This window comes from Rhododendron vialii, chromosome 4a, assembly GCF_030253575.1.
Source record: "Rhododendron vialii isolate Sample 1 chromosome 4a, ASM3025357v1".
In the NCBI taxonomy this organism is placed as follows: Eukaryota; Viridiplantae; Streptophyta; class Magnoliopsida; order Ericales; family Ericaceae; genus Rhododendron; species Rhododendron vialii.
In genome coordinates this window covers 43669471-43693129 of record NC_080560.1, presented here as the reverse complement: position 1 = coordinate 43693129, position 23659 = coordinate 43669471, and the positions used below count along the sequence as shown (strand labels likewise).

Sequence of the window (23659 nt, the reverse complement as noted above, 5' to 3'; positions counted from 1 at the left end):
AGTGCATAAAACCAGTTTATATGGAGCTTTTCCTTGGCTTTTTCAAAGTGTAACGCTACCTCGAAATAAAGAATTCGGGTAATTCTCTTTATTCTTGCAGTTACAGGAAACCATTGGCTTGCTTGCTACAATAATCTTAGCCATCCATATCTGTATAGGAAAATTAACATTTGTGGTAAAGTCTTTCCTTATTACGTACTGTATTTTGTTAAAGCAAAAGGTTAGAAAGCTCATCGGGTAAGTAACTTTTATTATAATTGACTCTAAACAAATGAAATGTAATTTTTTAAAAAGAGTTTGTACGTGCTTAATGTTGTATGGTTGAAAGCTGAGATCCATCTTGATCTGATTGAAGCCACAACTATTTTATTTTATTTTTTTGATCTGCCAAGCCACAACTATTGGTAAGGACATTTTTAATTAAAAACATATGCTGCAAATTAAGAACCCGAAGATTAGTTGTTCAAGGAACGTATTTGTGTTTTGAAATGGGAAGCAGTCATCCATTTTTTATAACCGGGTGTTTGGACCAGTTTGCGCATGTCTCCACTAATCCTGGGGATCATAAATCCATCGTCTACAAGTAGGGGGCCCCAGTTAAAGCAGGACCAACATTTTAGAAGTTTCGAGTCTAAGATCTTAGGAGGAAGTATGTTCCTAAGTCTCAGGCGCCAGTGGCGGCTCAAGAAATTTGTTGCAGGGTGTTCAAAAATTACCTAACTCTACTAGCTGATTGACGAACCAACAATATATGCGCAAAACGTCATATATTAGCACGAAAAGTGTGGTAAAAAAAGCATAACTTCTATTCTAAAAAAATTATCTACTAAAAAAATTATCTACTATGCAAGAGCTTAAAAGTATATACATATATTTGTCAACAAAAATTCAAATTTTACTGATGTTTTCGTATTACGTAGTGGATAATGTTTTGAAAATGGAGGGAGTAAATTATGAGCTCTTATATCTTGTACCAACGTTAATTGGCTTATTAATCTATTATATTACTACCCTTTGGAAAAGAAAATGTTATGAGGTTAAAGCAAATCTTTTTGAAGATATGTTGTTCTACAGAATGATATTATGAGAATTGTGTTGTAGCCCTGAATTCGAAAGAATATTATTCAAGTTAACGGGGATTATGTGAAGTCTTTGAAGGTGTTCACATGGAGGTTGGAGGGTGTTCAATGCCATTAGCATCTCTCAAGTATCACATGTAGAGTAAAAAAATTTTCGAGGTTGGGTTGTTCATCTGACTATCCTTGGGTCAATGTAGTGCTGCCTATGTCGGGCACTTCGACTACCGGATCAATCCCTTGGGGTTGGAAGCATTCATCCCTTTGTCTTTATCTAATGGGTCTTTTTGAATCTTAATCTTAGCAACCTGGTTGGAGTTACTATTATATTCCAACAAAGCGACCTTTATTCTAGGGATTCTCGTGTACGTAATGTCTACATTCACTGTATTTCATGAGAACTTTGGAGGTTTGACGAAAGCAGATGAAAAAAGGTAGTCGTTAGTGCGTACTGGGCTGGGCTCCCATCTTATATCTATGATATGATATGGCTAGGGTTTGCCCGTGCCTTCAGGTACCGCACAATGTGAGATTTAATTAGTGGTAATTGTATAATTAATATTGTTTGAGAGAAAAAAGAAGAGCTGTAGGATTTATGAAACAAATCAATGGTTAGGATCTATAGAGAGATAAGATTAAAAAATCGTTCTCCCTTATTATGTAGATAATAATAAGTAGAGTTTAGCAAAAGAGAGGATTATACAGTCTTATAATTTTAATGTTTACATCTCGTTACTGGAACTAACCCTCTTATAGTTTAATGAAACTCAGTTGATTTTATCTAATAAGGCGATGATGAGCAGAGGATAACGAATTGTCATGTGAAGTTGTACTACTATTAGATAAGTACATTAGCAATTCACACGGATATTCCGAGGTTCGACGGCAATATAGTCGATGATTTTCGTCCCCTGCCATATTGTATTGAGCTTTGTATAGTTGTTTATATGTCGGGTCAGGTTGGATTGTGTCATATCCATATTTGTTTTTCGACAAATCAGATTACTCAAAAGTATTATGATCTGATTTGTCGAAAAAACAATTATCCATACTTGTTCAAATTTTTTATGGTATTTTTTTGGCACACGCTCCCTTTTGGTCATCATTAAAAAAGGCAATAACGAGTGCACGATGACACAACATTACAATTCAGGAGATGGAGTGCAAAGTCATCCCTCACTTGTCTTTTTCCGCTGACGGTGATTGATACTGTTTGTTTACAAGAGTGTCTGTTCCGAGGTACTCCTATAATTGCTATTCTTACCTTTCACTTTAGGCATGAAAAGTTTACTAAAAAAATGATGCATAATTTACCTTCACTTTAGGCATGAAAAGTTGACTAGAAAAATGATGCATAATTTTGAGTCAAGAGATATTTAACTCAAAGGACATCTTGGTCAACTTGCACGCACATCGACTAATTTCGAGGTCCTAAAGTTAATGATAAAACAAATCCTTTAGTGTTTCTAAGATTTGGAATATTTTACCTATGTAGAATTAATGCTAAGGCATAACCTGGTTAATGTTTTGAGTTGAATTATTTATTGTCGAGTACTCCAAATATTTTTATAAGATTGTAAAATGAGTATAATTTTCCATCCTTTAACTTTTGAGCATAAAAAATTTCACACCTAAAATTTATCACACTTCATTTAAATTTATGAAAGAAACAAGGGTTGATTAATGAGACTAAACTAGTTTTAATACACATGTTAATACTAAGAAGCATTATAAAAAAATTGATCCGCATGATCGAAGACCACATTGCCGGTGCAATCGATTTTATGACTGAAACGTATACTCCATATGTTCCATAATTCAGTACATTAAGAAAGTCTTATTATTCTTGAAATCAAAATGAAATAAACATCTTTGTTTGAATATTTTTAAATATTTATGCCAATCCAAAAATCTAAATTAGTCCTTTAAATATTTTGCAAAAATATTTGAAATTGATGAGCAAAAATATCTAGCTTTCAAAATCTGGAAAACGGTAACCTCAATCCAAAACGTGGAGGATAATATGTAAAAAGCCTATCATTATTCGAGAAAAATGAATTTATATATGTATAAGTGTATTAATCCATGACATATGTATTGAAATTCAAATTTGTGTGGCGTTATTTGCATATTATCCTACGTCTATCAGGCAAAGATTAGCAACACTCTTAAAATATTTACTACTCATTTCGTCCCTTTTTAAATATTCAGTTTCGTAACTTCAACTTTAAAGAGATATTATTATTATACATTTCACATCAACTTTTACTTTCAGTTTTCTTATTTACCCTCTATGAAAATATCATCATTATACTTTTACTCATTAACTTTTCAAAATAAAATTTATTTTTTGGGGCAAAATAAAAGATGTATCGATTTTTATCTACTAAATTTATAAAATAGACACTTATTAAGAGATAACTCAGAACAAAATACTGAACTTTAAAAATGGGTGGGATAGTGGCTTTTATGATGGGCTAAAAAGGTTTGCCGTGGAAATAAGGGTCAATTTCTAACTCCAATTAGATTTTGGAAATCCCAAGGCGAAATCCACGGCCGTACTGGATCCAGCATGCGTAAACATGACAAACTCCCCCACCTATAAAACCACCACCTGACTCAGGTTTCTTTCCATACCGAACTCTAATTTCTCCCAATTTCCCCTCTCTCTCTCTCTCTCTCTCTCTCTCTCTCTCCATACGGAACCCTAATTTCTCCCAATTTCCTCTCTCTCTCTCTCTCTCTCTCTCTCTCTCTCTCTCTCTCCGACTGCAACTTGCCAAACTACAATCAAACAACAAAGAAAGACTAATAAACCCCTCGTTCGTTCGATCGATCGATCAATTTTTTCGTCTAATCAGAACATGGTAGCCGCGGAAGCAGAACTAGTGTGTCAACAGAGCAGCATAATCTCTGTTCAGTACCTCTGCGTCCCCGATCCCATCGACAACCACTTCTTGGACGTCTCTTCACCCACTTCTACGCCGCCCAAGACGTCGCCGATCGCTTCCGAGTCGGCCTCCTTCGATATCTCCCTCTCCGAATCGGTACGTTTCGATTTCTCAATTGGGTTCTTGATTTATCGTTGGTTTCTATAACACCATCGGTCTCGAAATTGCTTGCCCCTGTGAGAAGTCGTGCAATTTAGAGAATAAATAAATTACTTTCGTGCACCGTATTAAAGGACCCGTGGAAAAGTTGTGCAGTTTTCGGTTTGACAAATAAAGTACTTTCGTGTATTATTTTTTGCAGCAAATTAAAATACTTCATGGGTTTTTAATATGGTCTAAATTTTTTTTATAAAAGTTTTTGCAGGGAAGTACTTTATTATTTTTTGATCTCAAAATTGCACGACTTTTTGCTGAGGGCCAGCGATTTCGGATAGATGGAGTACTTATTTTGAATTTTTGCTTTGAAGGTAGGATAATATGGATTGTATATATGTATATGGGTGGTTCTGCGTGACGTGTATAATTGGTTAATTGGATTGTTAGTTAATCTTGTATATTGAGGAGATTTGGTTATAGCTCAAAATGCTTAAGCTAGCTCGTGGAGAGGTCGAACACTATATTAAGTCATAATCCATTCCATACCAAGCAATTTGGTATTTTCTAGGGTCCTTACATGCATCCTCTTGTTTTTGGGAGGTTTGGAGGTGGGCTGGTAATTCTTCCTTGTGAAAGTGTTCTAGAATGGGTTTCGCTCAGATGCCATGAAGAAACTTTGTTTGCAACTCTAAAGCTGTTTGATATTTTGGAGAAAGTATTTGTTTGCAACTCACGCCTTAACCTATTTGGTGGTGAAAATCAATTGTATATTTGGCATGGCAACTCGGAACATTCAACTCGAAATTGCTCATCTTCTTAAGCGACACTATTTGAGACAATTTAGAGTGCTTGGTTTCAAAATATTTGCTGGCTTGTTGTCGATGATTAGGAATCTAAACAATTGTACTTGACAACTTGAATTACTTTCTTGTTATGCAGATATTAGGTGTAATTTAGTGGATTAGAGCTACTGGAATTGTTTTCTTGGTGTTTTTTCTTTATGTTTAGGTGTATAGTCCCTAAGTGTTCTTTAATTGGTGCAGAAAGCTTAAGTTATACAATTAAAATTTAGGTTTGATTTTGGAATTTCACCATACACCTACCCGTGTGCATATATATAACCTATGGATTTACATAGTATTAAGTCTCGTTATATCCATCACAAGAAGTTGCTTCAAAATAGATGCGAGAAGAATAAGAGAAATGATTGTTGACCTATGTTCCACTATGGCTAATAAGTTGGGACTCTTGCAGAAGTCCTTAGGATTGGTGCGTTGTCTGTTATGACTTTCATTTTGAGGGATGCTAGATTAGTCTTTATCTTGGTGAAAGTGCTGCTTTAGTTCATGTACTGTTTTGTCAATCTACTTGGGTTTGAGATATATATAGACATGCTCTCTTACCTTTGGCTTCTGTTACACCAGGTTGTGAGCTGCAAAACTAGTTTTCAAACTACTATTCTGGAGTCGTCTTCATCAAATTTTGTTCCAAACATTCGATCGGGCAGCCACACAGACCAAGGATATCGGGTATCCAATGAAGATGAACACATCTGCATTGATGATTTATCAGCTCATTTGGGCTATCTATTTGGGTGCCCACTTCGAAGTGCCTTTTATGCTGTTTTTGACGGACACGGTGGCTCCAATGCGGCCGCAGCTTTTCTCAAAGAGAATGCCATGAGATTATTCTTTGAAGATGCTAACTTGCCGCAAACATCTGATATTGATGATCTGTTCTTGGAAAAATTGGAGGGTTCTCATCGCAAAGCGTTTCTATTGGCTGACCAAGCATTAGCCAGGGAAAAAAATGTTCCTATTTATTGTGGAACGACCGCACTGACTGCCCTATTACTTGGCAGGCATCTCATGGTAGCAAATGCTGGTGATTGTCGTGCTGTTCTCTGCAGGAAAGGAGTTCCAATACAGATGTCGCAAGACCACCAGCCTTGTTATTCTCCAGAACGCAGAAGGGTAGAGGAATTGGGTGGTTGCTTCGTAAATGGATACCTTAATGGTGATCTGGCTGTAACACGTGCCCTAGGAGATTGGTTCATGAAACTTCCTTTCGGGTCTGCTTCTCCCCTTACTGCCGAGCCAGATGTTGAACAAATCATTTTGACAGAGGATGATGAATTCTTGATTGTTGCTTGTGATGGGATATGGGATGTTATGTCGAATGAGGTAGCAGTGAGTTTGGTTCGACGTGAGCTAAGGCGCCACGATGATCCAAATCAGTGTGCAATAAAACTTGTCAATGAAGCATTGCGACTGAATGCAACTGACAATCTCACTGCCATTGTAGTGTGCTTCACTTCTGTTTGTCGTGAGTCTGCCGCTCAGAGGCCTAGGTTGAGATGCTGCAGCCTTTCTGAGGAGGCTAGGAATATGTTGAGGAGCTTTCTAGAAGGCAAGTGAAATGTAAATGCAAAATCATTTCCTCGCAGAAAAGTTAGAGAATGATTAGTGTAAACACAGATTCTTCTACAGAGAAATCTCTTTGTAGAAAAGATGGTTGATCTGTATTTGTCTGCTTCAGATGTGTTAGAAAAAGCAGCTGCTAATTTTGTAGGGTTAGAGCAAATAACTTGTTGGAGGCATTTACTGGGAAAAATTGTTAATTTTGTATAATTGTTTGGGTATCATTGTGATGAATTATTCGGAGTCATCTAACGAATTGAATCTCCCTTCCTCTGTTTTGTACAGGAAATTCTGCTTTGATTTTTTGTATTTACTAGTCGTTTTGCCACGTGCACGTGGTTTGTTTGAAGCCCAAGTACCGTTGAAATTGTAGTTCTGTTTGGAGTGGGTATGTCATTGAGATCGAGGTCATGAATATTATTGGTCATTCGGTATGGAAGAAACCGCCGCTCGGTCTTGGGCTTTGATTAAAATAAATTGGGCTAAGAGTTATTTTCTTTTCTTTTTGGGCCAGTCTTATTAATTTTAACTTAGCCTGAATTTACTTCCACAGTTTTGCACCCAAATCGAAGTGGTGCGTGGCTAATGTCTTCCTAACTAAACCAACGCATGGCTTTTCAAATATGGACCAGTGCAGTGCGTATTACAAATTGTGTATTACAACTAATTAGCCCAATGGAAAAACAGATTGAACAACAGCAGTAAACGGGATCGAAAAATACAACTCACAAACTGTCGACTCCGAAAATAAGAAGTAGATCAAGTCCAATGAATGGGTCACTGTGTCCTTAAAAGTAGATTTTGCCCTTGTCAAGGTGCTTACGATTTTGGACGTCCGCTTTCCAGAATGCAACGATCTTTATGAACGCAAACGCAACACTTCGAATCCGTGCCCCATGGACGGAAACTATGCAGAGCTCTCTTGAACTATATATGCGGAAGTGTATTTGTGCTCTCTGATTTTTTGGAGGCATGAAACGGCTATACATAGTTTGTTTATATAGGCATGCAAATGACTGTCCGAAACTGTACCATTCAGTTCACAGAGGGTCACGATCGAAAAATAGCAATGGTTCGAAACCAACTGATGCAATGTTCCAAACCTTGCACTGGTTCGGTTCATTACTGAAAAGCCACGCACTGCTCCATATTCGAAAAGCCATACATGCAGTGGTTTAGTTAGGAAGACATTAGCCACGCACCACTTCGATTTGGGTGCATTAGACTATTTATATAATTAGTTTTCCAAAATTATTATTTTGCTTGTTTGTTATGCAATTAGTTGTGTCTGGTGCAATTAGTTTGTACTGTAACCGTTTTGTAAGTACTTTATTTATTTAAGAGGTATCCATTGGTGTTCAGTTTGTAACCGTTTTGTGTCGGTTGGGAAGAGGCGTAGAATGGGGCAAAGTATTAATTGCAAGTGGTCGTGGCATTTGTGGAAAACAAAAAGTAGAAAACACTTTCGTACATTTAAAAGAAGTAGTATAGATTATACTACCTTGTTTCACGTTTTGTTTGATCATCCATCTATCAGGCACCAATATCAAGTTATGTTAATAATCCTTTGTTCTCCCTTGTTTATTTTGTCCTGGGACAATGTGTGGGATTAACCCATGATGTTAGCGCTATCCAACGCCAATCTTAACCTTTTTTAATGAGGTGCTTGGGATCTGGATAACGAGGCTAGGTTCATAAGACAAAGAAAAAGTTTATTTCTTTTCCAAAATGTGTTGGGTGTAAAAATGCTGAAATAAATCGAGTAGAGAAATTTGGGGAGGAAGGTAGTGTGACCACACCATGTCCCAATTCAGCTACTTTTTTCTGGCACGATGTATATGCCTAAGGATGAATCCCACGTGAATAAAAGGACTTTGGGTTGATGCTCCTGGCTGTCGAATCGTGCAATTGCTCGGAGGTGCATAGCACAGTGCTGCGCACATTACTGCACAACACCATCCCCTCATTTGAATAAAATGCACTAGACATGTGTACTAAAAGCAAATTACAAATTACCAAGGTCAGGGATTTTGTGGGTAATAAAAACATATTACTAATTACCAAGGTCAGCAATAGTGCTGTTAAACGAATCAAACGATTTGAGACAATCTGACTTTTGGCTTGTTCAACTTGTTTAAAAAAATGAGTCAAGCTTAATCACTTTTTACAAACAAAAAAAAGTTCAATCACTTTTAATTGTTTGTTTACAAATTTGAGCCAAGCCTGAGCATAGGCATTTGGTTTGACACACTTGTGAACATGGGAAATTCAATAAATGTTATCAATATAAGGGTCAAGTAATACATATTCAAAAGATAACGAGATTTGACCTTCCGTTCTTTAGATCTTTTCAATTAGTACGTTTCCTATTCTCTTGCGTACTAGAGAAATAAACTTCTTTAGTGAGTTTGAAAAAATTGAGCTTCATCAAATCCTATAGAAAGATGGAAATTGAATTTCTATTGTTGGAAAATAACAGCCTTTTGGTGCAGGGGTAAAATTTATTTATTTTTAGCTTTTGTCACTTTGGAACTTCACGTGCCGAGTCAAGTTTATCACATCCACAAAATTTTAAATATGAGCCGAGTTTGAACAATTACACTTAAATAATTCTCAAGCTCGAGCCAAATTTGAACACGGATAATAAGGAGTTGAGCCAAGACTGGGCGTTACAATGTTTCTCATGGCTCGATTATGATCTCACATGATATAAACGTGTGTGACTATGAACCTGATTCTCCTAGAGCTAGAGGGCTGACAAAAAACAGAAAAATGACACATAATTGGGAGGGTACAAGTCTTCACGTGTACTAATTGGGAAAACAAGGAAAGGGATGTAAGTATAATTTAAGAAAATCCTATTCACAACAATGCAATTGTGAACAATCTCAGGGGGAATTCAGTGTAATTAACACCAAAAGCGATAGAGGGGTAAAATTCGACTACTTTTCTACTTCTCAAGAAGACTAGAACTGAGAAATCGAATTTCAGAAGGCGAAAATGGCGATGGCGAGCATGGCCCGAAGAAAATCATCCTTGCTCCTGTCGAAGAGCCTCTGCAATTCGTCCGATGCTTTCAAGTACTCCCTCTCTCTAACCTCCTTCTCGAGGGGCTTCGCGTCTGGATCCGGTGACGACAACGACGTCGTCGTCATCGGAGGTGGGCCAGGCGGCTACGTCGCCGCCATCAAGGCGGCCCAGTTGGGGCTGAAGACGACGTGTATCGAGAAGCGTGGTACTCTCGGCGGCACGTGTCTCAACGTCGGTTGCATCCCTTCCAAGGTAATTATACATTTCTACTTGTGTATCTGCGTAGTTTTCTGTGATTATTGTTCGATTAATTTGTTAGATCTAATGGTTTTTATCTGGAAATTTATGCGATTCTGTTGTTTAGGTATTGATATTGTCATAGGCATGTAAGTTACTGCCACGTTCTAAAAAGATTGTCCGGTCTGCAACACGATAACATTTCCCCGCAAGTTAGAAGATCTTATGAGAAAGGAAAAGTTGATTTCTCGATTGATGGGATAAATATAATAGAAGGGAAATTGATGCCATTCGGTTGTTTAGGTATTGGTTTTGTCATAGACATGTAAGTTATAAGTTTGCTTGATGTCCAGTGGGTTGAGAATTACACTCAAAGAATAACAATGAAGGGACAGTACATCAATTATGTGAGGTCCGCAACAACTAAATCAAGCACATTCGGGAAAGAAATAAACTAACAACGAAAGATTCCTATACAAGAGAACCAGTAATAAATTCTTTCCATCGATAAGATTTGACCCCTTGACCACTCAATAGAGAGTGTACAATGGTGGCCAACTATGCTCGTTGGCTTGCTGTAGTTGGTTCATTAGTTTTCTTAGTTGGTGTTTATATTGAGGTGTCTGTGTATCTATATGGATGTACTTCAGCTTATGGAAGTACTTGTACTGTAGGTTATGGCTGCAAATTCGTATGGGGCAGTATTTGGTTCACTGGCATACAGTAGAATAGAAAAGTTATACCTTGGAGATGTTCATTCCCTGGTTTGTTAAAAAACTTATAGACATGGAAAATAGAATCATCATTCACCCCTTTAGGTGAATGGCCAATCCATTAGAAGGCGAAGAATTGGCCTTTGCATTCCTTCTTGAAATCATTCAAGCGAACAGAACACTACATATAATTGTCAGAGTGAGTGTTACAGCTATCAAAGTTATTCATTTTGATCTGATTCAGAAGCAGTGGTGCCTGATATCTTCTTTTAAATGGATGCACCTCGTTTCTGGTCATAGTGTTTTCAGTATTTACTTAGTCCTTGAATTTTGAATTCCTTTAGGCTGATTACTAAATCAAACGCTACGGCAGTGTCTGCTTCGTGGTTGGAATTAGTTTTTTATATTCTTCTGCTTTTGTACGTAGGCTCTTCTTCATTCTTCCCACATGTACCATGAAGCCCTGCATTCATTTGCCAACCATGGTGTCAAGTTTCCTTCTGTTGAAGTTGATCTACCTGCCATGATGGCCCAAAAAGATAAAGCTGTAACTAATCTGACACGTGGTATTGAAGGTCTCTTTAAGAAAAACAAAGTAAACTACGTTAAAGGTTATGGAAAATTCATCTCTCCTTCTGAAGTCTCTGTCGATAGCCTGGAAGGTGAGAACACTGTTGTGAAAGGCAAAAATATAATAGTTGCTACTGGTTCTGATGTCAAGTCTCTTCCTGGGATTACCATTGATGAGAAGAGGATTGTATCATCGACTGGTGCTTTAGCTTTGTCGGAAATCCCAAAGAAACTCATAGTCATTGGAGCTGGCTACATTGGCCTTGAGATGGGCTCAGTGTGGGGCCGTCTTGGTTCGGAGGTCACAGTTGTCGAATTTGCAGCCGACATCGTTCCAACCATGGATAGTGAAGTACGCAAGCAATTCCAACGCACCCTTGAGAAGCAGAAGATGAAGTTTATGCTGAAAACTAAGGTTGTATCAGTTGACACTTCTGGAAATGGCGTGAAGTTGACCCTTGAACCAGCTGCTGGCGGTGAGCAGAGTACACTGGAAGCTGATGCTGTTCTTGTCTCTGCAGGCAGGACTCCATTTACGTCTGGGCTTGGATTGGACAAGATAGGAGTGGAAACTGACAAGGTTGGTCGAATCATAGTTAACGGACGGTTCTCGACTAATGTACAAGGAGTCTATGCAATTGGAGACGTCATTCCTGGGCCGATGTTAGCCCATAAAGCAGAAGAGGATGGAGTTGCATGCGTGGAGTTCATAGCAGGCAAGGAAGGCCATGTGGACTATGATATGGTCCCCGGAGTTGTATATACGCACCCGGAAGTGGCGTATGTCGGAAAGACTGAGGAACAAGTGAAGGCACTCGGGGTTGATTACCGGGTTGGGAAGTTTCCTTTCTTGGCAAATAGCAGGGCCAAGGCAATAGATGATGCTGAGGGATTGGTTAAGATTTTGGCTGAGAAAGAGAGTGATAAGATATTGGGGGTTCATATAATGTCTCCAAATGCTGGGGAGCTCATTCACGAGGCAGTGCTGGCGTTGCAGTATGGAGCGTCAAGTGAGGACATTGCACGCACGTGCCATGCGCATCCGACTATGAGCGAGGCGCTGAAAGAGGCTGCCATGGCCACATATGACAAGCCCATTCACATTTAGATGATGTGTTCTCTCTACTTTGCTCTTGTTTCTCTATTTAGTTGAGAGTGTCAGACTTAAAAGGCTTTCAGATTTCCAAGAGTTATTACTCGAGTAGTTCCGAGTGAACCATTAAATATTTGCTTTTCTCCACACATCATAATTCACATACAGTCGCAGGATTCTTTTGGTTGCTTTCTCACCTGTGTTTTTGTGTAATAACAATTCAAGGGGAACCTGAAGTTAATGTAGTATTGCAGCTCTCCTCCTCTGTGTGTGTTGGAACTCTCACCAGGGTTTGAAGTTAAATTTCGAGTGGTGCCCATTTTTACAATGCACTCTGTACCAGAATTGAAGGGCCGCCTGGGCGCATCGGCCACCACGGCTTGGACGCAACGGCAAGGTTGTTCCTATGTGATTGGGTGCTCACGGGCTCAAGTCACTGAAGCAGTCTCTCTTCTTGCTAGGATACGGCTGTGTGCATTCTTTCTCTAGACCCCGCAGTGCGTTAGGTAGCCCTCTTTTTCTACGTATCAGAATGAGCTGCTTTGATTGTTGTTTCCAAGCGGGCAACAGATTTTAAAAAAATGAGACCGTACCGTATAATCTCTCTCCTACATTGGTGAGAATTGATCAGTTCAAAAGTGAGCGCTTTGTCAGAACACTGGCAACTTGTTGCAGAAATAGACTCAAGTGAGAGAGCTGAAAGGGAACCACAAGTTTTTACAGGATTTTTAAGGTCTAAATGGGAATAATTTTTTATTGGTTCGATGGTTAGGAGCGTCCGGTCACCTTATGCGCATCTCAACTATTTTCATCTTTGCTCCAGTCAAAAGTAGGCTATCCATGCCGGGACTAGATGCACATGTAATTAAGCTGGGAATTCATGCTTGTATTGACAGCAACTGTTATGGAGTCCAGGTTGAACTCCCCTTGCTTCGGTCAAAAGCATTTGTTCCCTTCATCACTTGCATCCCTTGAGATCAAAAACCCCTCAAGAGAAACAAAGAAAAAGAAAAAACAACCCCAATTGTAGTTGTATTGTTTGCATATCGCTTTTGCAAGATCTTCATTAATTGTGCAAGAATACATTTATTGTGAATACACTCTCGTCATTAAGAAGAGTATTCTTGTTAGGAATTTGTAACTTCAACTCTTAAACATACTTAATGCCAGTGTAATACCCTAGTTTTGTAGAGCAAAACAAAAGCAAAGCAGATTTTGAATTGTAAACCAACAGAGAAATGGTCTATTCCTTCAAAATCTACTCCTCCTTGTTGCTCTCTCTTGTGCCATGGTTTCTTTTCATTAGCCTCTCCGATGCAAGGTCAAACAGGAAACCAACAACTACTCTAATTAATCAAATTTGTTCCCAAACCCGAAATCCCTCACTGTGTCTACAAGTTTTAAAATCCAACACTCGTGCAGACCTAAGAGGCCTTGGCAAAATCTCAATCAACATAGCAAGAAAAAATGCTAAACATACGTCCAACCTCATCGCCTTGCTTATGAAGGGAGCGAATAACAGTTCATTAAAAGGACCTTACGACGTTTGTGCTGAACTTTATGGAGGTGCCATTGATGACCTTAACAAAGCCGGGCAGATATTGAACAAGAAGGTTTTGAGCGCTTCCGATATCTCGACTTTTCGGTCTGAAGCCTCTGCTGCTTCTGATGGACCAGTTACTTGTGAAGATGGCTTTGAAGGACCACCAAATGCGCCATCAAAGCTTAAGGAAGCAAATAAGAAGTTTAAAGACCTTTGCGATATTGTTTTGGTTATTGGGGCTAGTTTTAAGTCTGCATAGAGAGAGTGGTTTTGTCATGTGGTAACGCCTAGATGACATTGAAAACAATAAAAGTAACTTTTCAAATATTATGTTCCATTTTATTTTTCATGTGAATTTCATCCACTGAATGCTTATTTGTACACTAATTTTTTTTTGGTAACTGGGTATCACATCCAAGAAATCAACAAATTTGAAAGACCAACCCGCGCGCGGTCCCCTAGCGGAGGACATTGATCCAACACAGAAATTGGTAACACGCTACTGTGGTACACACACTTCCACAAGTAGCTTCTTAGGTATTATATACGTTCCATTTTCATGTGAATTTCATCCACGGAATGCTTATTGTACTTTTTTTTTTTTTTGGTGTGTGTGGTGGGAACTTGGTACCTCGTCCAATATACCAACTAATTCGAAAGACTAACCTGCCGTCTGCTAAGCAGTAAAGCTTGGACAAAGTGTAGTGTAGAATGACTCATCACAGAAATTAATAACGCATTAGTGAGAGTCGAACCCGAAAACAAAGATTTCCTGGAACCCCCAATTAGCAGGTGACTACCATTGCGCCAATTCCCGTGGTTCTTGTTGCACCATGTTAATTAGTGTCCACACATTTCATATAATTTGGGTGCGTTCACTTCATATAATCTATATCTATATTATAAATTGGAGCGGTTTTCCACCAAAATGTGTATGCATACAAACAAAGCAGCCTCTACAATCGTTCGATCGTACTTCCTGTTAACTTTGTAGTCGTTGGATCGAGTGAATATTTCCTAATGTATAAACCTACAATAATGTAAAAATTTTGCTAACATTAAAGAGAATTTCCTTTTAAGATTTACACGTTTTCTAAACATACTCCTTCCTTTTTCAATTGATTTTGATTGATTTAATTTTGTTCCCCTTTCCGAAACCTGATTCAGTATTAATTTTATATCCTATATATATGACTTCCTAAATAAGTTTAAGTTCAAATTTTACTGGCCAAAGAAATTCCATAATTGATATTGGGCATCTATATTATAGAGTACATAAGAATTGATTCCAAATTGACCAAAATATTTACAAAGAGCATTCCTCTCTCATTTTTTTTTTAATCGGCAAAAGGAAGATACCTGTTCATGTTTACTAATGTTGGCTATTCCACACCGGAGCCGCAGACCACCACTCTGAATGAATAGTAAATATTGTGGTATCTATCGTATATTCGACTTATTCGTTGAATATCATGTTCTCTCTATTTATCTCACTAGCTATTTGGGAAGGTTACAGTCAATAGAGCGAGAATTCTTGGTTATGTAAGCTTAAGGAAACTCTTATGTTTAGCAAGAATTCTTGATTTATGTTAGCTTACGAAAACTCTTATGTTAGGCGCCGTTTTGCTAAGGTTCTTATTTTTCTATAACTGGATGCAACTAATGGAATTACACCGGTTTGATAACACATGTTGTGTTAGACTATTCTATGAATTTGAAATTTCGACACATGTTGTGTTAGACTATCCTTAACACATGTTGTTAAGGTTAGCAACATTTGCTCAAAAAAGAGTTTCCAGTGAAATAATCAAATTTAGCAACCTCTTAGCAACTCATCAAATTTTTACCATTGGATAATCAAAACTAGCAAATTTTTGCCAATAATCAAATTTAGTTGTCCCCACATTTCCTCAATTAAGTACACCATCATAACACAAAAACCTTCTTTCTCTCTTCCATTTTCAACATATTTCTAAGAAAAATACTTTTAAAAAAAGTTTCTATTTTTTTTTTTTGCAAAAACTGTTTTTTTTTTTCAAAACTGTTTTTTTTTTTTTTTGCAAAAACAGTTTATTTATTTATTTTTCAAAAACTGTTCTTTTAAAAAAAAAAATTTCAAAATTTTTGTTATTTATTCCAAAACTGTTTTTTTAAAACTTTTTCCTGAATTTTTTTTTTAAAAATCAAAGTTTTCAAAAGACTATTTTCTCTTTTTCTAATAACCTATTTTTAAAAAATTGTTTTCTATGTTCACAATTTTTAGATTTTTATAAATTGAAAAGGTGATGTGGCAAGTTTTGGTTATTCAAATTTGATTGCCATTATGGACCTTTATATTGCTAACCTTAACAACCCCTTAAATGCATAATTAAAAGATGATGTGACAACTTTTGATTATTGACTTTTGGTTATTCCACTGTGGATGCTCGTACAACCTTACTTATAAGCAATCCTAGTAATACTAAAAAGGTAAATTCAAATTAAGAAACTACTGCCTTATTAACCAAGATACTAAATAGTAAAAGGAAAATTAGATCAACCTAAGTACGGAAATAAAATAATTTTAGACTAAAAATACGAGATCACAAAATTTCCTAATCAAGCACTATTTTAAATAATTACTATATCTTTCATTAATTCACGCCTGCATCACCTTGGCTCTCTGGAGAACTATATAAGTCCCCTTGTAATACAAAAGTTTTGTAGAGCAAAAGCAAAAAAAACAAAGCAGATTTTGAATTGTAAACCAAAATCGAAATGGTCTATTCCTTCAAACTCTACTTCTCCTTGTTGGTCACTCTTGTGCCATGGTTTCTTTTCATTAGCCTCTCCGATGCAAGGCCAAACCGGAAACCAACAACTACTCTAATCAATCAAATTTGTTCCCAAACGATCGGAAATCCCTCACTGTGTCTACAAGTCTTAGAATCCGATACTCGTTCCGCTCGTGCAGACCTAAGAGGCCTTGGCAAAATCTCAATCGACATAGCACGTAAAGATGCTAAACAGACGTCCAATCTCAGCACCTCGCTTATGAAGGAAGCTACTAACAGTTCATTAAAAGGGCGATACGACTATTGTGCCGAACTTTATGGAGATGCCATTGATGACCTTAACGGAGCCGGGCAGATATTGAACAAGAAGGTTTTGAGCCCGTTGGATATCTCGGATTTTCGGATTAGAGCCACGACTGCTTGTTCTGGACCAAATTTTTGTGACGATGGCTTTGATGAAGGACTACCAAATGAGCCATCAAAGCTTAAGGAAGCAAGTAAGAAGTATAAAGACCTTTGCGAGATTGTTTTGGTTATTGGGGCTAGTTTTAAGTCTGGATAGAGAGAGTGGTTTTGTCATGTGGTAACGCATGTATGACTTTGAAGAAATAAAATCTCATTCAATTCTTAAATATTATGTTCCATTTTAATTTTCATGTGGATTTCATCCACTGAAATGCTTATTTGTACACTGTTTTTTTAATTTTATTTTGGTAACTGGGTGGGTATCACGTCCAAGATACCAACTAGTCTGAAAGACCAACTTGGCATCTCCTAGCGAAGGACCCAATTGACCCAACACAGAAATTGATAACAGGCTACTGTGGTACACACTTTCACAAGTAGCTTCTTAGTTATTATGTTTCATTAATTTTCATGTGAATTTCATCCACGGAATGCCAAAACTGTTGTGCGTAAGAGTCTTGGACTTTGCACATTGTACAAACTTTTTACGCACAACAGTATTGACATTAACAAAAATAGTTTTGGTATTAGCACCACCCAAAAGAAAGGCCGCAGAAAATTTGAGCGGAGAATCACAGTTATTAATATAACCATGATGGAGACGTTAGATAATGGAAAGGCATGGCATGGCATATATATCTCTACGATTATTTTCAATTTGCCAAGATTTTCGAACGAAATCTCCAACGATTATTGCATTTGCCAAGATTTTCAAATGCCATGCCTTTCCATTGTAATTGGGGTTTTCCACCACCGTCGTTGTGGGCGCTACTATGCGTTTATTGGTGATCTGAACCGTTCATCTTGTATAATCTGCATCGTAATACATTCGTTCAAAATATTAGCTCGATTGTACATCGATAGATGTATAGATGTATCAAAATCCGTAGTTGGGTTTATAAAATGGATGGTCATGGACAATTTAACTTGACAGAATCAAACTATCCATTTTTTTTTCCAAAACGATAACATATGATATTATAGATCCAATAAATAATACGTCAAGAGGAAACTTCATCCTTAAACAAGAGATCAAGAAATCAAACAGGAGGGGACTCAGTCCAAAAATTACACCCAATTCCAACTAAACCCATCTCTCCAAACAGACGGAGCACTGCAGAAAACAACAAAAAACACCCACACATGGGTGAAAGAAGCCCCACAAATGAGGAGAAATCCCACATAGAGGACACCAACCAAGAGAATTAGGAAAAAAAAACAGAACCGGACGGAGTAATCATTCGCTCCTTAGGATTTGAGAGAGAGAGAGAGTAATTGTAAACTAATAAAATTCAACTTTGATATATCTTAACCACGTGTCATGCGCATCCGACTATGAGCGAGGCGCTGAAAGAGGCTGCCATGGCCACATATGACAAGCCCATTCATATTTAGATGATGTGTTATCTCTATTTTGCTCTTGTTTCTCTATTTGCTTTTCCCCACACATCATAATTCACATACAGTCCGAGGATTCTTTTGGTTGCTTTCTCACCTGTGTTTTTACGTGGAATAACAATTCAAGGGGAACCTGAAGTTAATGTAGTATTGCAGCTATCTCCCTGTGTGTGTGTGTGTGTGTGTGTTGAAACTCTCACCAGGGTTTGAAGTTAAATTTCGAGTGGTGCCCATTTTTACAATGCACTCTGTACCAGAATTGAAGGGCGGCCTGGGCGCATTGGCGACCACAGCTTGGACGCAACGGCAATGTTGTTCCTATGTGATTCGGTGGTCACGGGCTCGAGTCACTGAAACAATCTCTCTTCTTGCTAGGATACGGCTGTTTTATTGGTTCAATGGTTAGGAGTGTCCGGTCACCTTATGCGCATTTCAACTATTTCCATCTTTGCTCCAGTCAAAGGTAGGCTATCCATGCCGGGACTAGATGTGCATGTAATTAAGCTGGGAGTTCGTGCTTGTATTGACAGCAACTGTTATGGAGTCCAGGTTGAATTTTGAAAGATGATGACACATGATGCGCACTTCCCTTTTGCTCCGGTCAAAAGCATTTGTTCCCTTCATCACTTACATCCCTTGAGATCAAAAGCCCCTTGAGAGAAAAAAAGAAAAAGAAAAAAACTACCCCAATTGTTGTTGTATTGTTTGCATATCCCTTTTGCAAGATCTTCATTAATTGTGCAAGAATACATTTATTGTGAATACACTCTCGTCATTAAGAGTATTCTTGTTAGTAATTTGTAACTTCAACTCTAAAACATACTTAAATGCCATTGTAATACCCAAGTTTTGTAGAGCAAAAGCAAGAAAAACAAAGCAGATTTTGAATTGTAAACCAACAGAGAAATGGTTTATTCCTTCAAAATCTACTCCTCCTTGTAGCTCTCTCTTGTGCCATGGTTTCTTTTCATTAGCCTCTCCGATGCAAGGTCAAACAGGAAACCAACAACTACTCTAATTAATCAAATTTGTTCCCAAACCCGAAATCCCTCACTGTGTCTACAAGTTCTAAAATCCAACACTCGTTCCGCTCGTGCAGACCTAAGAGGCCTTGGCAAAATCTCAATCAACATAGCACGAAAAAATGCTAAACATACGTCCAACCTCATTGCCTCGCTTATGAAGGAAGACAGTTCATTAAAAGGACGTTATGACGTTTGTGCCGAACTTTATGGAGGTGCCATTGATGACCTTAACAAGGCCGGGCAGATATTGAACAAGAAGGTTTTTAGCACTTCCGATATCTCGACTTTTCGGTCTGAAGCCTCGGCTGCTTCTGATGGACCAGTTACTTGTGAAGATGGCTTTGAAGGATCAGCAAATGAGCCATCAAAGCTTAAGGAAGCAAATAAGAAGTTTAAAGACCTTTGCGATATTGTTTTGGTTATTGGGGCTAGTTTGAAGTCTGGATAGAGAGAGTGGTTAATTTTGTCATGTGGTAACGCCTATATGACATTGAGATCAATAAAAGTAACATTTTAAATATTATGTTCCATTTTATTTTTCATGTGAATTTCATTGATGTAGAACACGTGGAGACCCAATTCTTTGATCAGCTGGACCGTGCCAAACCTCGAAAACCCAAACGGTGTTTAATTTCAGATTACCCAATTTGGTCTAATTCGGACGAGCTCGGAATAGGCCCAAACTTGGTGGGCTAACTTATTTTCGCGCTCCGGTCAAGCCTCACCACCCTAAGTTTGTGAGCCCCGGTGTTTTCGGCCTAATACCTTTGTTCAGGCATTCAATTGTGTTATTTTGCCATTTCAGGAAAGTTTTGTTTCGTTAATAAATCTTAGACCGTAATTCCTTTTTAGTTGATTCTTTTTGAGAAAGTCTTGTTTTTCTTTCCCGTTTTCAATTTTAGGAAAAGCCCCAAATCCTGGGACTTTTTATTTTTCCAAGTTTATTTTTAGTGTTTCTAGGGTTTCAGCCTATATAAGAATTTGTAACCTAGAGTTTATGCAATTTTTATCAATATTATTTCAGAGTTTCTCTCTTTCTTCTCTGTGCGCAATGTTTGCTCGTTGCTATAAGTTGTTTATCTTGTTTGAATTAGTACGCTAACTAGTCTCTCATGAATTTCGCTGCGCCATTCATCCACTGAATGCTTATTAATTTGTACACTGTTTTTTTGGTAACTGGGTATCACGCTCAAGAAACCATAAATAATCTGAAAGACCAACGCGCCGTCCCCTATCGGAGGACTCAATTGACCCAACACAGAAATTGATAACACCCTACTGTGGTACACACACTTCCACAAGTAGCTTCTTATGTCTTATGTTCCATTTTCATGTGAATTTCATCCACGGAATGCTTATTGTACACTTTTTTTTTTGTGTGGTGGGAATTTGGTACCTCGTCTAATATACCAACTAATTCGAAAGACTAACCCGCGGTCCGCCAGCAGGAAAGCTTGGACAAAGTGTATGTAGTGTAGAATGACTCATCACAGAATTAATTGATAACGCATTAGTGAGAATCAAACCCGAGAACAAAGATTTCCTGGAACCCCCGATTAACAGGTGACTACCATTGCGCCAATTCCCGTGGTTCTTGTTGCACCATGTTAGTGTACGTCATACACTTCATATAATTTGGGGGAGTTCACTTCATATAATCCCACTATATGTTTAGAGTGAAACTTATTCACGGCTCAGCCGTGAACAAATTGTTTACAGTAGTAAGCAATCGCGACCGTTCAAAGGTGTTCTGGATGATTTGGATTTTAATGAAATTTTTCCGAAAAAAAGTTTAGCTCCTCCCCGGAAAAGTTTCATTAACATCCGGTCCGTCCAAAATACTTTTGGATGGTCGCAATTGGCTCCGTCAACAACTATTCACGGCTCCGCCGTTGAAAAGATTTTCTCATATGTTTTTTTGTCATTAAAATAGTATTCTTCTTTGTAACTTCAACTGTAAACATACTTAAATGCGTCCAATACATTCTCTGACCTACATTAATAGTAAAATGAAGAAATTTTGTGGAGAATCACAGATAATTAAATTGAGATTATAGTCGTACTTGAGTTGGATTATGTGAAGGCACTGCATTTGAATATCTTGGCAATATTTGGTAAGTTGAAATTAATTAAAATTTCTTGGAGTTGACTAACATTTTGTGTCTCCGTTTGTTTCGAGGTAAAATATTTTATTTATTTTCCAGTATTTGGTTGTATAAAAAATAAGAAAAATATTTTACATGTAAAATATTTTTCACTAATTGGATGAAAATGACTTATTCTTAAATCTTCAGTAAGTTATTTTCTGAAATGAACCTGCTACATTCTACTGCAATTCTCACTGCTTAGTTTCCTCGATTATCAGTTCTGACCCACGTTCAATTCTCTTATTCTCATAACTCTCTCTCTCTCTACACTATTTTGTTGATTTCTGAAAATATTTTTCATGTACCAACCAAACACCGAAAAATAAAAGTTTAAAGTTTATTTTCTGAAAAAACATTTTACATGAAAAACATTTTACATCGAAACAAAAGGAGCCTTAAAATTACCTTGCCTCTCTGGAGAACTATATAAGTCCCCTTGTAATACAAAAGTTTTGAAGTGCAAAAGCAAGAAAAACAAAGCAGATTTTGAATTGTAAACCAATATAGAAATGGTCTATTCCTTCAAAATCTACTCCTCCTTGTTGGTCTCTCTTGTGCCATGGTTTCTTTTCATTAGCCTCTCCGATGCAAGGCCAAACAGGAAACCAACAACTACTCTAATCAATCAAATTTGCTCCCAAGCTCAAAATTCCTCACTATGTCTACAAGTTTTAGAATCTGACCCTCGTTCTGCTCGTGCAGACCTAAGAGGCCTTGGCAAAATCTCAATCGACATAGCACGTGAAGATGCTAAACAGACGTTGAACCTCATCGCCTTGTTTATGAAGGAAGCTAGTAACAGTTCATTAAAAAGGCGATACGACGTTTGTGCCGAACTTTATGGAGGTGCCATTGATGATCTTAACGGAGCCGGGCAGATATTGAACAAGAAGGTTTTGAGCCCTTTCGATATCTCGACTTTTCGGATTAAAGCCTCGGCTGCTTTTGATGGACCAGTTACTTGTGAAGATGGTTTTGATGAAGTACCACCAAAAGAGCCATCAAAGCTTAAGGAAGCAAATAAGAAGTTTAAAGACCTTTGCGATATTGTTTTGGTTATTGGGGCTAGTTTGAAGTCTGGATAGAGAGAGTGGTTAATTTTGTCGTGCGGTAACGCGTTTATGACTTTGAAGAAATAAAATCTCATTCAATTCTTATTGAGGTCAATAAAAGTAACTTCTTAAATTAATATTATGTTCCATTTTATTTTTCATGGGACTGATTGCTTATTTGTACACTTTTTTTTTGGTAACTTGGTATCACGCCCAAGATACCAAGACCAACCCGTAGTCCCCTAGCGGAGGTCCGGAGGACCCATTGACCCAACACAGAAATTGATAATACGCTACTGATTCTGAGCATATATTCATGTGCGACTCATGTTACAGTTGATACCAAGAATATAAAGATTGTTATTTAATTTATTGTGATCTCTTGGCCATATTTTAGTATATATCTTGGCACTCTGTTTTACAGCTTATTAGTTCTACCAAAATACTGCTAGTATCAAATTGGAAATCTTACATGTGATAAACACATTACGAGTATAGATTACACCAAGGTTCGATATATGACTCGAGTCATTGGTTATATGGACTATATGTAGATCACGTATGAAAAAATTACATGAATCGTGTTCTCATGACTCGAGTCATTGGTTATATGGATTAATGAATTAATAAATCATGATTCTGTGATTTTGTGGAACCAAATGTGATGTATGCTATATCTATAGCACTGACGCGATATGACTCGGACGCGCTTCATGATTCTCCGACACATAAATTTTAGGAAATGGGAGTACATGACATGTTGGGGGACACATTATAGGACAATATTTTTATACTAATACATGGCTGAAAAAAATACAAATATAAAGCTCTAATTGTGAATAGGTAAAATTCAGGGGCCAGTGAAGCAAGGGCTTTAGGCCCCAACCTAGCTTGTCTCGAGAAGGCTGCAAATTTTCTGTGATGTGTCTTGTATTTTCTCTCTTTGATCCTAACCTACTTTGTGTTTGTACCCACTTCGTGTCTGTAAACTTGGTATCAGAGCCATGTCTTCCATTCAGTATTTATATACTCCCTCAGTCTCAATTTTTTAATTGTTCTTTTTGAAAGT

General features: G+C 37.7%; 4 protein-coding genes and 1 long non-coding RNA gene across 5 annotated transcripts; 4 read left to right on the top strand and 1 right to left on the bottom strand.

Annotated features, from left to right (window-relative positions):
• The first annotated feature begins 3707 nt into the window (after positions 1 to 3707).
• Positions 3708 to 6753, top strand: LOC131322777 (probable protein phosphatase 2C 13). The gene is made up of 2 exons (XM_058354235.1): positions 3708 to 4123; positions 5548 to 6753. The coding sequence occupies exons 1-2, from the start codon at positions 3941 to 3943 to the stop codon at positions 6538 to 6540; spliced, it is 1176 nt and encodes a 391-aa protein (XP_058210218.1). The 5' UTR covers positions 3708 to 3940; the 3' UTR covers positions 6541 to 6753.
• A 2537-nt stretch (positions 6754 to 9290) lies between these two features.
• Positions 9291 to 12446, top strand: LOC131322272 (dihydrolipoyl dehydrogenase, mitochondrial). Its single transcript, XM_058353528.1, has 2 exons — positions 9291 to 9825; positions 10951 to 12446. Exons 1-2 carry the CDS (start codon positions 9544 to 9546, stop codon positions 12199 to 12201), a joined length of 1533 nt encoding a protein of 510 aa, XP_058209511.1. The 5' UTR covers positions 9291 to 9543; the 3' UTR covers positions 12202 to 12446.
• LOC131322274 (uncharacterized) lies at positions 12051 to 18746 on the bottom strand. The gene is made up of 2 exons (XR_009198793.1): positions 18464 to 18746; positions 12051 to 12383 (listed from the first exon to the last, which is right to left on the bottom strand). It is a non-coding gene; the product is annotated as an uncharacterized LOC131322274 (long non-coding RNA).
• LOC131322273 (pectinesterase inhibitor-like) lies at positions 16367 to 17247 on the top strand. The gene has a single exon (XM_058353529.1). It carries the CDS (start codon positions 16487 to 16489, stop codon positions 17063 to 17065), a length of 579 nt encoding a protein of 192 aa, XP_058209512.1. The 5' UTR covers positions 16367 to 16486; the 3' UTR covers positions 17066 to 17247.
• A 3255-nt stretch (positions 18747 to 22001) lies between the features above and the next one.
• On the top strand, positions 22002 to 22729 carry LOC131323255 (pectinesterase inhibitor-like). Its single transcript, XM_058354954.1, has one exon. The coding sequence runs from the start codon at positions 22048 to 22050 to the stop codon at positions 22621 to 22623; it is 576 nt and encodes a 191-aa protein (XP_058210937.1). The 5' UTR covers positions 22002 to 22047; the 3' UTR covers positions 22624 to 22729.
• The last annotated feature ends 930 nt before the right edge of the window (positions 22730 to 23659 follow it).

Excerpts from the sequence above, each read along its gene's own strand:
- LOC131322273 (XM_058353529.1), top strand. The coding sequence starts at position 16,487 with ATGGTCTATTCCTTCAAACTCTACTTCTCCTTGTTGGTCACTCTTGTG.
- LOC131322272 (XM_058353528.1), top strand. The coding sequence starts at position 9,544 with ATGGCGATGGCGAGCATGGCCCGAAGAAAATCATCCTTGCTCCTGTCG. Across the intron at positions 9,826-10,950 it reads TCGGTTGCATCCCTTCCAAG|GCTCTTCTTCATTCTTCCCA; the intron begins GTAATTATACAT and ends TTTTGTACGTAG.
- LOC131322777 (XM_058354235.1), top strand. The coding sequence starts at position 3,941 with ATGGTAGCCGCGGAAGCAGAACTAGTGTGTCAACAGAGCAGCATAATC. Across the intron at positions 4,124-5,547 it reads ATATCTCCCTCTCCGAATCG|GTTGTGAGCTGCAAAACTAG; the intron begins GTACGTTTCGAT and ends CTGTTACACCAG.
- LOC131323255 (XM_058354954.1), top strand. The coding sequence starts at position 22,048 with ATGGTCTATTCCTTCAAAATCTACTCCTCCTTGTTGGTCTCTCTTGTG.